The sequence below is a fragment of the Populus alba genome, chromosome 9 (assembly GCF_005239225.2).
Source record: "Populus alba chromosome 9, ASM523922v2, whole genome shotgun sequence".
Classification (NCBI taxonomy): Eukaryota; Viridiplantae; Streptophyta; class Magnoliopsida; order Malpighiales; family Salicaceae; genus Populus; species Populus alba.
The window spans coordinates 12,320,042-12,334,057 of record NC_133292.1 but is presented as its reverse complement, the minus strand read 5'-3'; the positions used below and the strand labels follow the sequence as shown (position 1 = coordinate 12,334,057).

At 32.2% G+C, this 14,016-nt stretch overlaps 1 protein-coding gene across 2 annotated transcripts; it reads right to left on the bottom strand.

Annotated features, from left to right (window-relative positions):
- Nucleotides 1-693: 693 nt before the first annotated feature.
- Nucleotides 694-9,523, bottom strand: LOC118032413 (kinesin-like protein KIN-12E). 2 transcript variants are annotated; one of them, XM_035037127.2, is made up of 22 exons: nt 9,018-9,523; nt 8,732-8,887; nt 8,569-8,652; nt 8,317-8,436; nt 7,725-7,838; nt 7,350-7,442; nt 6,928-7,017; nt 6,649-6,719; nt 6,480-6,554; nt 6,273-6,360; nt 5,992-6,050; nt 5,788-5,851; nt 5,511-5,576; nt 5,159-5,317; nt 4,969-5,070; nt 4,643-4,878; nt 4,081-4,150; nt 3,934-3,990; nt 3,781-3,837; nt 2,953-3,012; nt 2,787-2,866; nt 694-2,568 (listed from the first exon to the last, which is right to left on the bottom strand). In XM_035037127.2, exons 1-22 carry the CDS (start codon nt 9,306-9,308, stop codon nt 849-851), a joined length of 3,912 nt encoding a protein of 1,303 aa, XP_034893018.1. In that variant the 5' UTR covers nt 9,309-9,523; the 3' UTR covers nt 694-848. The 2 variants fall into 2 exon arrangements, with proteins under 2 accessions (XP_034893018.1, XP_034893017.1); XM_035037126.2 differs by having other exon boundaries at nt 4,969-5,073; nt 9,018-9,522.
- Nucleotides 9,524-14,016: the final 4,493 nt, after the last annotated feature.

Sequence of the window (14,016 nt, the reverse complement as noted above, 5' to 3'; positions counted from 1 at the left end):
AGAAGTTGAAGTGGTCATAGTTGGTGCAGCCGTGCAGGCCCTGCTGGTTTAGCAACATCTGCATGCCTTAGTGTTTGAAAGAGAGGATGTTTATGCCTCTTTATGGAAGAAAAGGGCATGTGATCGTTTGACGTTACACCTCGCAAAGCCTCTTGCCTTTCCCATCTGATGCTCTTGTATCTGTCCCTGGGAGTGGGTTCGCAAAGCAAACGTGTTTTAATTAATTCTAATATTGCATTGCATTGTGGCCATGGCCTTTTTGCTGAAAATGGAATTCCAAAATGAAGCTTTCCTGATTATTGGAAAGGGAAGAATGGTCTTTACTGTGCAGGATTTGCTAGAAGAGAACTTATTGGAATTTCAAATGATGAGCTAAGCATAGCACAGGGTATTAACTTGGTGTTGAAAAGCAAGAGAAGGAAACAGGAGTGTACGTGTGAGATTCAACTAGTTCTTGATGTCCTTAAGATGCAATGGAATATAAGTATTCCATGTTTTAGGACAAGTATTAGCATGCAATTCTTCTGTTGTCTGTATGGTAAAATGGTCATTGCCCACCTAATTTTTTATTCCATAGTTATTAAATCCGATATGATTCGTTAATTACATGACTCGAAAAAATAACTTTGATCGAGTTTTGCTCCAATTTTTTTTTTTTACCAAACAACACATACATAGAAGAGGAGGAGGTCAGTGTGGTAAGCTATCTCAGAAAGCATAAAGAATAAACTTCTACAAAGTAACTGTTAGCTAATAATAAAAGATGCATCAGGCCACACGATGTGATACTGTGCAAGTGTTATCTAACTACAGGTTGACAAGAAAATAGAAACCTGAATACATTGCAGCTAGTCTTCCATCATTTCAGCGAAGCAAGAATGGGAGCTCGTGTTTTGCAACAGCCTGGTCATCTTCTCAGAAGCAGCTGCCCGCACTTTTCTTAACTCTTCGATTCTTCTGAACTCCAGCTGTAATTCTTCTTCCAGCGTCTTCAACTCTGCCTCCTTGAGATCTGTATCAAAGACACATTGCTGGTATTCAAGAATCATACTCTGAATTTCAGACATTCCATTCTCGGTGATTTCTAGGAGAGTTTCCTTCTCATGGATTACAGTTTGAAGTGCAAGTTCCATTTCCTCCACGGATTTTGATCCTTTTTGTACATCAATCTGAACAGCTAGTATTTCACTCTCTATCTTATCCAATCCTTTACTCAAATCCTCAAATTCTCTTTTTACAAGACCAAGCTTTTCTCGGGACACCTTCATCTCACTTTGTAGCCTGGTTTTCTCTTCCTCGGACTTCAGTAACTCTGTAGCTTTCCCACCTAATTGCCAATTTCTCTGTGAGGTGTCTACTTTCTCGACGTTATCAATGGCAAAAAGAACCTTTTCACTCTCCTGTCTCTGATTCTTCTCCTCGAGTTTGGATTTCAAAACAGCTAGGATGTTTCTCAATTCAATTTCAGATTGTTGGATCCTTCCCAGGTTAGCCTCAGTGTCTGCTTTGCAAACTTGAAGACGAGCCAACTCCTCTTTCTTTTTCCTAAAATAAGACACTGAAGCATTTACCCTTGCCTTTGCTCTAACTTCTCGCTGTTCAAAGTAAGCGACCGATGAAGAAAAATTCGATAGAGAATATCTCAGTGCCGATAACTTCTTATCTGCAAGAGCTTTTTTATCTTGCATTTCAGAAGAAAGTAGCTCAAGGGATCTAAACTCTTCCTGCTTTAGCTGAAGCCCTTCTTCTGTTGCTTCAATTTCTCTCAAAACTTCATCAAAGTCAACAAAAGCTTGCTCCGCATTCAATAAACGGGCACGGATTTCCTCCATTGAAACTTTTGTACCAGGGTAAATAGGAGGAGCGCAAGACTGAAGACATTTCTCTCCATCAACTTCCACGTGTTTTTCTGGGCAATGACGTTCTCCTCTAGATTCAACTCTGTTCTGTTCATAAGAAGAAAGCCTTCTTCTCAGTTCATCCCTCTCATGCATAGCTATCTCATACAAACCCATCAGCTTTTCATTTTCTTCATGCAATTCCATACGCTGCTGCTCTAGGTTCTCAACTGTTTTCATCTCTTGCTCACTTATGTTGGCAAGTTCAGAAGCACTATCAATATTATGAACTTCCAAGCCATTTTGTCCCCTCTCAGCACTATTATCATCATCACGAACCTCCATGCCATTTTGTTCACTCTCAGAATCGTTCACATTGTTGTAGCTACTTTTTGAAGCTGCCCGTTCATACATTTCAATGAGACTGTTTTTTTCCTCAATCAATGCTTTGAGTTTTGACTGTAGCTCTTCATTTGCCACAATAAATGTTTCAAGCTTCAACTGCAGCTCATTATTCTCCGTAAACAATATAATAGCTTTTTCATGAGCTTCAGCTTCTCGTTGACTTGCTGCAGCAATGGCATCAACCATTGTTTTGAGCTCCACTTGGTCACTGGCATTGACAACCGATGCATCAGTTGATAAAGGAAGTTCAAGTTGCTGTGTGCTCTCGTCTGTAGCTCTATAAGATCTCTCTTCTTCAAGTTTCATCATGAGATCATTGACATGCCTACAAAATAATCTGGTCAGGCTGACAGCATTTTGAGATAGTGCAGAACATACATGCATACACAAACTTATTAGGTATTTGAGTCTACACAAACGTACATTCACCATCAGCAGCTATCAAGTTACAGGTAAAAGCAACCAAACATGTTAATTGAAGAATTCAATCAAATGAATCTTCTAACATTTTGATTAGTAAAGGAATTAAGAGTCAATTTTTACCTTTCTAGTCTATCCTTCTCTTCAAAACAGAACTCCAACTGCTTATGGAGCAAGTCAATTTCAGCCTGGTTTTGAATAGTCTATAATACAACAAATTATGTTTATGTCCCTTGTATCAAATGAAAGCCACATAAAAGTTTGTGAACAAAGAAGCAGGGCAGCAGACCTGTATGCGTAGGAACTCGTTCTCCTCATTAATTGAAGATTGACAAGGTGATCTTGGTTCCTGTGTTAACAAGAGTGTTATTTATATCCACAAAGTCTTTAGTGCTAAAATATGCATGAGTAATACAAACACAAAAAAAAGCATACATAGCACAGATTGTAAGATAATTCAAAACATACACCAAGCACTTGCCAGTATAACATGATATACTAGAAACAAAATTATATGTGAATCTCAAACATTCAATCAGGCAGAATTGCTGCTTTTTTCCCCCTCTATGTAATGATATTAATTGGTAAAAGCAAGAATGCCTGCCTTGTCCTTGACAAAAATATCATACATAATGGGGTTGGATGACTAATGCAATGAGATTCTGAAATATAGAACGGTGAATACAATATTCTCTAACTATCATATTACAATGTCATTAAATTTGTGCTACAGGATGGTTGCGGTATACAATCTAGGAACCTCCCCGTTGCCTATAATAACAACCACACCTGTGCACGTGCCTCTTGTTGCGAAATCAAGTTAAAGTACCCAGCAGTCAAACTGCTAATTACACAAGCATTTAACACAAGTTTGAGTCTGGGATATGATTACTATTGAATAAACAGAAAAGCAACTACAGATATCATACTAGCGAGCAACAAACTCTTGCAACAATGAAGAAGAAATTAAAAACATTATCGCCAGACTTTCATGAATGAGTACAAACCATTAGCATATTTTACATCCCATCTCAATGAATGTAATCAAAACTTATATGCGAAAGTAGTTACAATGTTGTGAAAAAAGCTTTGGGAAATGCATCCGCTTGAATTGTACCTGAATTAAAATCGGTAGATCATCCTGAACTTCTGTGTCCATGTCTAAGTTAGTTTTCTGTAATGGAAATAAATCAAAAACTCACAGTTAATGAGGAAAAAAACTAAATATAACCATATATTTTCATAGTTCACAGCAAAGCTTGTGAAGAACCTGAACTGCCAAGGAATCCGTTTCATGCATAAGTTTCCAATCTAGTGCTTCTAGTAACTGCATATACAGTTAGAAGATGTTTTAGAAACAGGAGGATAATTTGATTACATACACAGCTTAAAACAAGTTAGACATTGTTTTCTCTACCTTATTCTGTAAGACCATGATTTGTTCATTCATCATCTCCCTTTCACCTTCCTCGCAGAATGACTTTAATCTGTGAAGCAGAACCAAAATAAGCACCCAAAACAAGAAATAGTTTCAGAATGTAACTTTAATTGAACACCGAACTATTAATTGAAATCTGTTATTTGCAAACAAACACCAATAAAAAGAATATACATGGCCTGATTAAATGAAAATGTACCGTTTCTGATTTTTTACTCCAAACTTTCTATGGAACATTCCCATTCCTCACGGTTCAGTTTATTGGAAGCTACTGTTTATTGCTATCAGAGATGTTTGACCTCAGTTTTAATGCTAATATGATGAACTTCTATCAGCATAAGTTTTACATAAATTTACATCCAGCTCTGTTTTTTTTTTTATTATTAGAAAGATACTCCATGATCACTACATTAATCTTATGTGGTTGTTTCATGTTGAATTTCTCAGAATGGACAACCAATGTATACAAATCGACACCATATAATTTGTCTTGTCACTTTACTGAGAATAGAAAGAATGACAAAGGCTAAAAAAGGCATGCCTTCTAATTTCTTCCTTCAGACGCAAATTTTCTGTGGCAAATCTTGTGACTTCTTGGTTGCGATCAACCTGGGTTCGCCAAACTTCAATTTCCTTGAGATGTTCCTCCTTTTCTTTCAACAAGTGTGTTTCAGCCGAAATCTTTCCTGCAGCAACTGCTTCTAGCCTCTTTACTCCAGCTTCTCGGAATCGTAGTATCATTTTTAAGCTTTTTATCTCATCCTCTCTTTGTTTGGCCTGGTACATTCCATTTCAAATTATCAAAATTAACTTCTAGAAAAAATTTCAAATTATTAATTAAATCCAAGCAATTTTTTTCACACATACCAGTTGCATAGCTGCTTGATTTTCAGCTTTTAATGCCTTCAATGCTATGTCCTTATCGTTTTCTCTCCTGAAGGCCCCAATAAGGGCAACTTCATAATCTTTCTTCTAAGAAAGCACAGGGAAAATTTAGCTGATGGTCATTTAACAATCCTGAATCAAATATTCAAAGTTAAGAACAACTAATGGGCACCTGAGACATCCTTTTTTCAGGCATAAGCGGACTAGATGAACCATGAAGCCCTTCCCACTTAAATTGTCCAGGAGATCCAAGAAAGCTTAAGGATGAAGTATCGTTATCTAGATTTTCAACACCCTCATTGACTAAACTACGAAGTCTGGACACTTCTTTCTGAAAGTATATGAACAAAGAATGTAGGTAAAAAAAATTGTCTTTGTCACTTTTCTTAGAGCAATAGAGTTTTTTTAGGTAACAGTGATGTAACAACATCACAAAAACAAAATGAAAGTACAGTGCTCTGAAATAAGGGTAATCTTATACCGATCACAAGTTAAGAGAGAGAACCTCAAATTAAGTACAATACCTTAAGTTGTTGAATTTGCATTCGCATCACAATAACATCTCCCGATGCATCTTCATTGATAATTGCCTGGAGAACAGAATAATGGTTGACAATTAGAAATTAGATGTACGTACAAGGGAAAGAAAAGTATGTTCTAAATTTTAATTTTTTATTTGTTACAATAGTATCAGTTACAAAAGGATACCCTATTCCCTATTTTTTACTACTAGTAATCAAGTATGGGTCATATATAAACTTCAAGGCAAATTAAATATTACAAAAAGTACAGATCACATACATTGTTTTTGATGAATTTTGCACGTTGTGCAAACTTCAATGTGCTAAGCGTCTCCAAAGAACAACTGCAAGGGAACCATAAAATTTGTTATACTGAAACGTGAATATCCACGCATAAATATGCCATGCTTGTCAAATTTTATTTTTAAGTTTGCATGGCAATAATCTAAAAGAAACAACTATGAAAAAATAGATAGCAACAAACCAAAGAGATGGGCTAATATTAGCAATTATGATAGTTTTTGAATTTCCTCCTAGAGAATCCTGAAAGGAAAAGATAAACAAAATGTTGATTAAATAGAAGTGTATATATTAGCAAGCCATATCTATGATAAAGGAAATTACAACTTCTAAAACAATCAAGACATTTAATGCAAAATAATATTACAAAATGCTAGAGCTTTTATCTTTTTGAAAAAACTAAATGTTATGAACTCTTCAACTACACCACATAAAATAACAGTATTAAACTGAAAAGGTGTCTACCTGAAGCAAAAATGTGAGCTTTGAATCCCTGTAAGGAACATGAAGAGACTTCCCATTTGATATACTTACAAGATTCATAATAACAAGTCTGCAAACATCAAAACCAAGTAAATGAAATGAATAGTTGACAATGAATTAATACTTTGAGTTCCCATATATAAAAAAAATATATGACTGAAGAAATTAAGAATAAGTGGGACACCACACCCCAATGTTGAAAGTGACTTATTAATATTGGTAGCTTCCTTGAGACGTTCACCTTCAGCACCAGAACTCTTCTGCCTGTGATGATAAACACATGGTTATCAAAATGGATTGAAATCTTTACTAGCTACCTTCTTCAATAAAATCAATTTTCTATTCCACATCCTTGTACCTCTCAGATCCTGCTAAATCAACAAGATTAAGCCGAGCAAACCGATGGTGAGTTACACCTTGGGATTCCCACTGATGACAAACCATCAATTAGAATTGCCACATCAAACCAACTCATTTAAAAGAATTCAAATCACTTTTTTTTCATATGTGAAACCAAATATCTTTCAGGAATGAGATAATGAAGGCATTCAGTATATGTTATTTTTCTTGAAATTCAACAAATAACTCTTGTCTAACTTTTTTTTTTCAATTAAAAAATATGAGAAAGAACACTAACCTTACTCTCAATGATGCATGTAAATACACTATGAGAACGACTACTTGCATGATTCATATTAGTGGTTGCTACTTTTCTATTTGCTGCGCCCTGAAAAAACAGTGCATGAATCTTGGTTAAGTATAATTTTGAGGAAATAAAGCAATAATCATCCATGTAAATGCACAAGTTCTGAAGAGTGATTTATTCTAAAAAAGAATTCTTCTTCCATGTAAAACTTTTTCTATTAGTGTTTTTTCCCAATTTTCCAGCAACAATCTCATACTTGTAACATCATAGTTTTTGCTTTATAGTTTTGGAAGCTTAGTGCTTGTTCTGATAATCAGAAACAATTGGAGATTTCAAAACAGAAGACTGATTAACACTTTTTCTCACAGTAAGTTCGCTCTGAAGAGCACAATGTGTATAGGCAATTTGTATACCTGAATTAGTTGTTGAAGCACATCTCGAGCACTTGCAACTTCTATCTCCTTAAGATTATCCACATAAATCCCTTTCTTCACATCTTCTCTTATCTGTAATAATAATGTTCACCAAATATTCTTAATTTCACCAAAAATCTCAATTCAATAAAAGTAAAAAGAGCACAACTTCATATACACTCACATGGTTTAATACTGTTCAAAATAAATTAATGAAAACAATGTTGTTTACAGCATAAGCAGTAAAAGAGGAATTTGAGAGTTAGAGTTCTTTCATGGCAGAATTCTTTTCCACATTGCAAATTGTTTTTATTATTGCAGCCAGGAAAAGAAAACATATAAATTGAAGAGATACGGACTTCAATTAACCTGTACCTGTAAGTTGGAAGATGATGGATCCAGGAGATCAAGAATCTGTTCGTTGTATATTTCCAAGAAAGAGCATTTACAGGTAAATTTTATCTTTTCCTCTTTACGAGCCTCTTTTTCCTGACACAAATTAACAATTAAAACCACATTTAGATTCGTGTCACAGAAACCAACAAAAGTGATATCAGCAACCCCTTAAAAAAGAAAGCTAATCTCTACTTCAGCCTTTGGCCAACAGTTTGGATATGAATTATGTGAATGTAAAAGGAAAAAAGGCAAGCAGCTAATCTCTGCTCCTTTGCGAACAAAAAGATACCAGATATGCATACATTAAACAGAATTCTAAGGAAATCCTAGAAACAGTTAAACGCAATTCATGATAAAAGCACAATCAATGAGAGAGCATATATCTTCCTTGTTATAATTGTGCAATTTGGCTCATATTTTCTGGCTTAGCTAAATAGGTACTGGCATAAAATTAATTCTTCGGGAGTAGCACACAAATATCCAAAAAATAGTCCTAAACACAGCCTCACACCAAAATCTAAAATGAATTCATTCATAGTTCAACTTGATGCCCAAGAGAAAAATCACAAACCTTTTGGATTCTTGAAAACAAATACTCAAATACTCTAGGTGTCATTCCACAATTAACACTGTGTCTTCGAGTACCTCCCTCGATGTCTCCAAGCATTGTATGAGTCTTTCCACTTCCAGTCTGCACATAATTTCAGCCAGTTAAAAAAGATTTTTTTGCTTTTCACAACATTTTCCTTTTAATCTATTTTTCTTAGACACTAAAACAACTAGACTATCACATTAGAGCTGAAAACCGTAAGCAAAATCTCACTTGGCCATACGCAAACATGCAACTGTTGTAGCCTCCCATACAATTGTCCACCATAGGTAATCCAGCAACTTTGAACATTTTTTCCTGTTACACCACAGTAATCAAATTAAACATGGAAATTGATATTCTACCCGAAAAATAAACAATAAAAAGAAGTGTATACCTGAGTAACAGTTTCATCCGCTACAAGATCGAAAGTAAACCGCGACTCTGGATGGCCAGTCCAGGTAATTGTCTGACAACTTTCTTGCCTAACGCACTTGCTATGCCCTTGTACAGAGATTTCCGAACCACTCAATGGTCTTAACCTTATAATAACCTAAGAAAATAAAAATAATTCAACCAAAACCATAGCTTAATTGAATAACAAATTCACTTAATTTAAAGCTTGATTAGCATCAAGTCATTATATTTTGGACTAAATCAGACTTATTAAAAGTAAATTAAACCTGCACGTTATGGTCCTTCCAGAAGGAAGGATCCTCGGAGAACTCAAAGCTCTGTGCATGACGCGGCGCGGCCACCTCTGAGCCTGTAGCGCCACCGTGATCATCATCATCCATGTCACTAATTCTCCGGACTGCTGACGTGGCAAATACAGATTGGGTGGAAGCAAGGTGATGATCTCGAGAGACAGATTTCAGTAGATCTGGCGTGCACGGCACGGATTCCGAGACGGACTGGTCTTGGAACCCGAACCGCCTCTTAATCGCGCTCGCGGTATCCAGTAAGAAAGGCATTTTAGAGTTCGTAAAGGAAACTTAGTTCCTGTAGTGAAATTTCTAGGGTTTCGAAGTTGATTGCAAATTCTAGGGCAAGATTTTAGGGATAGGAGAGGATGTTTGGGAGATGAGAAAATCTGGAGAGAGCGAGGGAGAAGAAAAGAGGAGAGAGAGTGTTTTCTTTTGAAAAATGAGTTTTTGAGGGAAACTGAGGGATTTGAAAATTTAGCGAGTGATCGGACGGTGGAGAGAGGCTTGGGTAAACGGTTAGCAGGGTTTGGATTTTAATTTTTTTGACCGTTTGAGATTTGAGGGTTTGAAAATGTTCAAACTGGGGAACCTAACTTTAAACTTTATGATTATAAAACTACAGCTCAGCATTAGAGTTTATAAAAACATTAAATATCTCATTAAATTATTAAAAAAACTAATAATTTTGTATTCGAATTATTTTTATATTAATTTTATCATTAAAATATTTTATTTTTTTAATTAAAAACTTCTACGAAAATAATGTTGTTTTTATAAAATAAAAATCATTAGAAATTGATGAAATCTTTAATTAAGAATTCTTTATTGATAAAACTGATATAAAAAATAATTTACATATAAAGTTAAGATTAGAGTATATTTTTTATATTTGTTTATTAAGTGTTTGTTTGAAATTATGATTGAATTATATTTTTTAGAGATTTTGAGATTCTTCTAGTTTTAAATTATGTTTTTTTTATATTTTTTTATCATTTTGATATATTGATGTTGGAAATTATTTTTTACCTGGAGATTTTTTATAGTTAATTTATATTTTTTTTTTTTTTTAGTTTTTATCAGCATCTCTCTCAATGTAAGAATAAAATTCAATTCAAAAGATGGGTTTATTTATTTATTATTTTTCTTTTTATTATTTATTTTTCTTTTAATCTGGGGTGTAATAGTTTATGGCCCACTGCTCTGGGCTTCACAAAGCATTTGCTAACCACGAGCTCATGTAAATCCCTTATTAATTTAATTACATGGGGATGTTTTGATTTTAAATTATTTTTTATGAAAAGTCTATCGAAACCCGTAAAATAAAATAAGAATATGCGATGCATGGGAGACCATGCAATTCATGGCCCATTTAAATGATCCAGGCCCAGTACAAACTGAAATCGAGCTAATCTATCATGAAAATGTGAACGGACGCCGATAATTATCCCCACCATGCGCGCCAATGCAGGGACATGCGGGACTGTTTGGTTTGAAGATATGATTGGTCTTTTTTGCAGGATTTATATAAAAGTGTATATTTTTTATTTTTATGAGGTGTAATTTATGTTTTAAGAGAGTTATACATTTAAAAAAAATCACCACACCTCTAAGTCAAACATACATTTACTCTCTTAGTCATAAAAATCGACTTGATGGCATGTTAATCTCGAGTCTTATCCATCTTAAATTTTATTTTGAATCATTTTAAATATTAATTTAGTTAAATTTAAATAATTATAATTTAATGGATTAATTTTGTTAGAGTCTGTAAGATTTTATAAGATCAATTATAATAATTTTTTTTATTTAAAATAATATTGTTCTGATTTTTTCCTCCAAAATAACATCATTGTTATATTAATTCAGATTAACCTACAGCTCATATATCAACATGATGGCATGTAGATTGATTCGATAACCTAAACTCTAAATCATGTTAAATTTTAAATTGGATTTTATAATTACGTAATTTTTATATAATTTAACCCAACAACCTAGGTTCTAAATCATGTTCTACCTTGAATCAAGTTTTACAACACCATCATTTTTTATATAATAATTTACAACTCTTTTATACTTTTTAGGTGACAAGTAATTACCATTGCATTGTGATGTAACTTTATAAATGTTAATGATAACTCATGTACATCGTTGATTTAACTTGTCAATATTCTGAAACGTATTTTTAATTAACATTTTCAAACGAGTAAAATTTTAATTAACTTGCTAAGATGGTTTAAATTTGAATTTTCAAATGACATTTTATGACAAGTATGTGTCATAAAAACAAAAAATATATAATCATGATAAAAAAATACTAATATATTCAGAATAAAAAAAGCAATCATATTATTATATGATATCTTTGTATCCATATCTTTTAATTTTTTTAATAGTTACTGAGATCTTTACATGTTTTGTAAGAACATAAAAAAACTTATTATACATCTCACTCGGCCTAATATAGAGCAATAGATAGTAGAATCATTGTCTTTATTTTCATACTCATCATTTAAGGTAATCACAATTCCCTTTATTTTCAGACTCACCATTTTCATCATATTGGTCACTGATATGCTATTTTTTTATGGTTTGAGTTTTTTTTTGTTTATATCATCATGTGTGTTTCTTATATGTTATTTATCAAAAGCATTTCAATATGATATTATATTTTTTACTTTAATGAAATTGCATTGTTTATTCATTGATTTGTTAAATTCATGCTAATTAAAAAGGAATAGGAGAAATAAAAGACAAATACTAGATTAAAAAGTTTTTCTACTAATACTTTTAATGCATTTTCATTTTAACAAATAATGTTAAGTAATGAATTTTAATTCAATTTAATAAAAAAAATTTATAGTTGATTATGATTATTGAATTAAATGATGAAGACAACTCATGGATTTAAATAATTATATAATTACCCATCCTTTATTTAATTCATTTTTTTATATATAAAATCTCGAGAAAAATTGATTCTAATGTTCTTATTAATAAAAATTTTCATTAAATAAAATAAGATAAAATTTGACAACATTGAATAATGAAGCGAACCTCAACAGACAACCAAGTTAGATGATTCTGGCACATGAAAAAACCCAATCAAGACAGGCTACCAAAGGAAAGAAAAAAAACCTTTAAAAGGCAATTGCCCCTACCGAGTGTAGAAATAGAACATGTTAAAGTTATTTAATTTTACACCCCCCTTTAATATCTAATTTAACCATGGCCCAAGTTTTATCCAAACAAATTTTAAATGTCCTTGACAATCAAGGACTAGAAACTTTGGTTTTGGATACAAATATTTGCTTTGTTTCAGATCATAGAGATAATTTCTCACTATCAAACTCTTGGAAGACCTATATTCCTTCTAACATAATTGCAAGTGACAAGTATTTACCAAGTCACTCTTGTAAATATAAATGGTGACTGTTGATTTAACCTATCAATGTCATGGGGTGAAGAATTTTGAACAATAGGACTTTTAATTAACCTTTTGAAATACATTAGATTTGAATTAACATGGTGATATTTTATAAGAGAAACACGGGTTGTGAATCTTGAATAATTAAAATCTCAACTATTTTTCTGAAATATACTAAATTTGAATTAATATAATGACATTTAATGAGAGACACGTGTTCTGAAAACATTAAAGACCTAATCAGAATCAAAGAGTAGGTGAAGTCTCAAAAAAAGAAAAATGACCTGTCTTTATATAAAACCGCTAATAAATTTTTAAAATTCATACTAATAGGTTATTGACAACGTAAGACTTACATTACCGTCTCCAATTAATAATCACTCACTGTGTTTTTCAGAGTGCTTCATCGTGAAACAAATACCGGAGAGCTTCATTATCATTATTTGATTCCTTTTTCACCTTCCTTAGGTAATCACAATTCCCTTTTCTTTTTTATATTTGTGCATTTACTAATAGTTTTCCTTATGATTACTTGAGACTTTTGATTTAAATGCATGTTTGTTTTTAGATGAAAGCACCTGTGAACAGGGATTTTTTTTTTTTCTTATGCTGAGATCTGCATTATCCCTGTATAGATTTGCTGAATCTATGCCACTAGAAGAGTAAAGAGAACAAAAAATAGTGCTTGATAATAGAGTTTCATGTCCATAGATTTAATGCCTTTTTCTTTGAATTTTTTGTGATTGAATCGACGAATTTTTCCATTTAGATAGCTTCTTAATTTTTTTTTAAGTAAACTGTTTTTCAAATTCAACATTAGTTATTTCTCTTAAAATATAAGTGGTCACTGTAACTGACCTTATCCTGTTGATAGATCTTGCTGCTGTGGATTTTTTGGATCAATTTCGACCAAAATAGTTTATAAAATGTTTAGAAATGTGGTTGTATTTATGTGTTTTTTAAAAAATTATTTTTTTATTAAAAATTAAATTTTTTGTATGTTTTTTATTGTTTTGATGCGCTAATCTCAAAATTAATTTTTTTTAAAAAAAAAAAAAAGTTTAATACATTTCATCATAAAAAATATTTTAAAAAAACAATCACAACTATATTTCTAAAAATGTTATATTTCTAAACAATCAAATCTGACCACAATTACTTGAAACTAATTATTAGAACAGGTCATTTCAATTTCAAGGTGTTCTACTACAATTATATATTACTCAATTCCAAACTTATATTGAAAGAAAAATCTTATTCAAACACACGTATTCATACATATCTGCATGCATAGGTTGTTGAATTATGAAGAGTACGTTTTTATTTTTTTGTTAAGTATAAAACAAGCAATTATCTTTAAAAAAATTACAGTTTAGATTAATACTTAAAAAAAAACAAATTTTAATTGACTTACTCGAAAAAATTAGATTTGAATTAATATAATGATATTTTATAATTAATAAACACTTGCATTAGAAATTATGAATACCTGAAAAGAATCAAAGAGTAGTTGAAATATCAATATATATATATATATATATATATATA

What these genes read in the sequence shown, in the direction of transcription:
- LOC118032413 (XM_035037126.2), bottom strand. Translation starts at nt 9,308, where the DNA reads ATGCCTTTCTTACTGGATACCGCGAGCGCGATTAAGAGGCGGTTCGGG. An exon ending in TGTTTTCAAGAATCCAAAAG is followed by an intron (nt 7,839 to 8,316) that starts GTTTGTGATTTT and finishes AATTTGTGTCAG; the next exon opens with GAAAAAGAGGCTCGTAAAGA. An exon ending in CATCATCTTCCAACTTACAG is followed by an intron (nt 7,443 to 7,724) that starts GTACAGGTTAAT and finishes TTATTATTACAG; the next exon opens with ATAAGAGAAGATGTGAAGAA.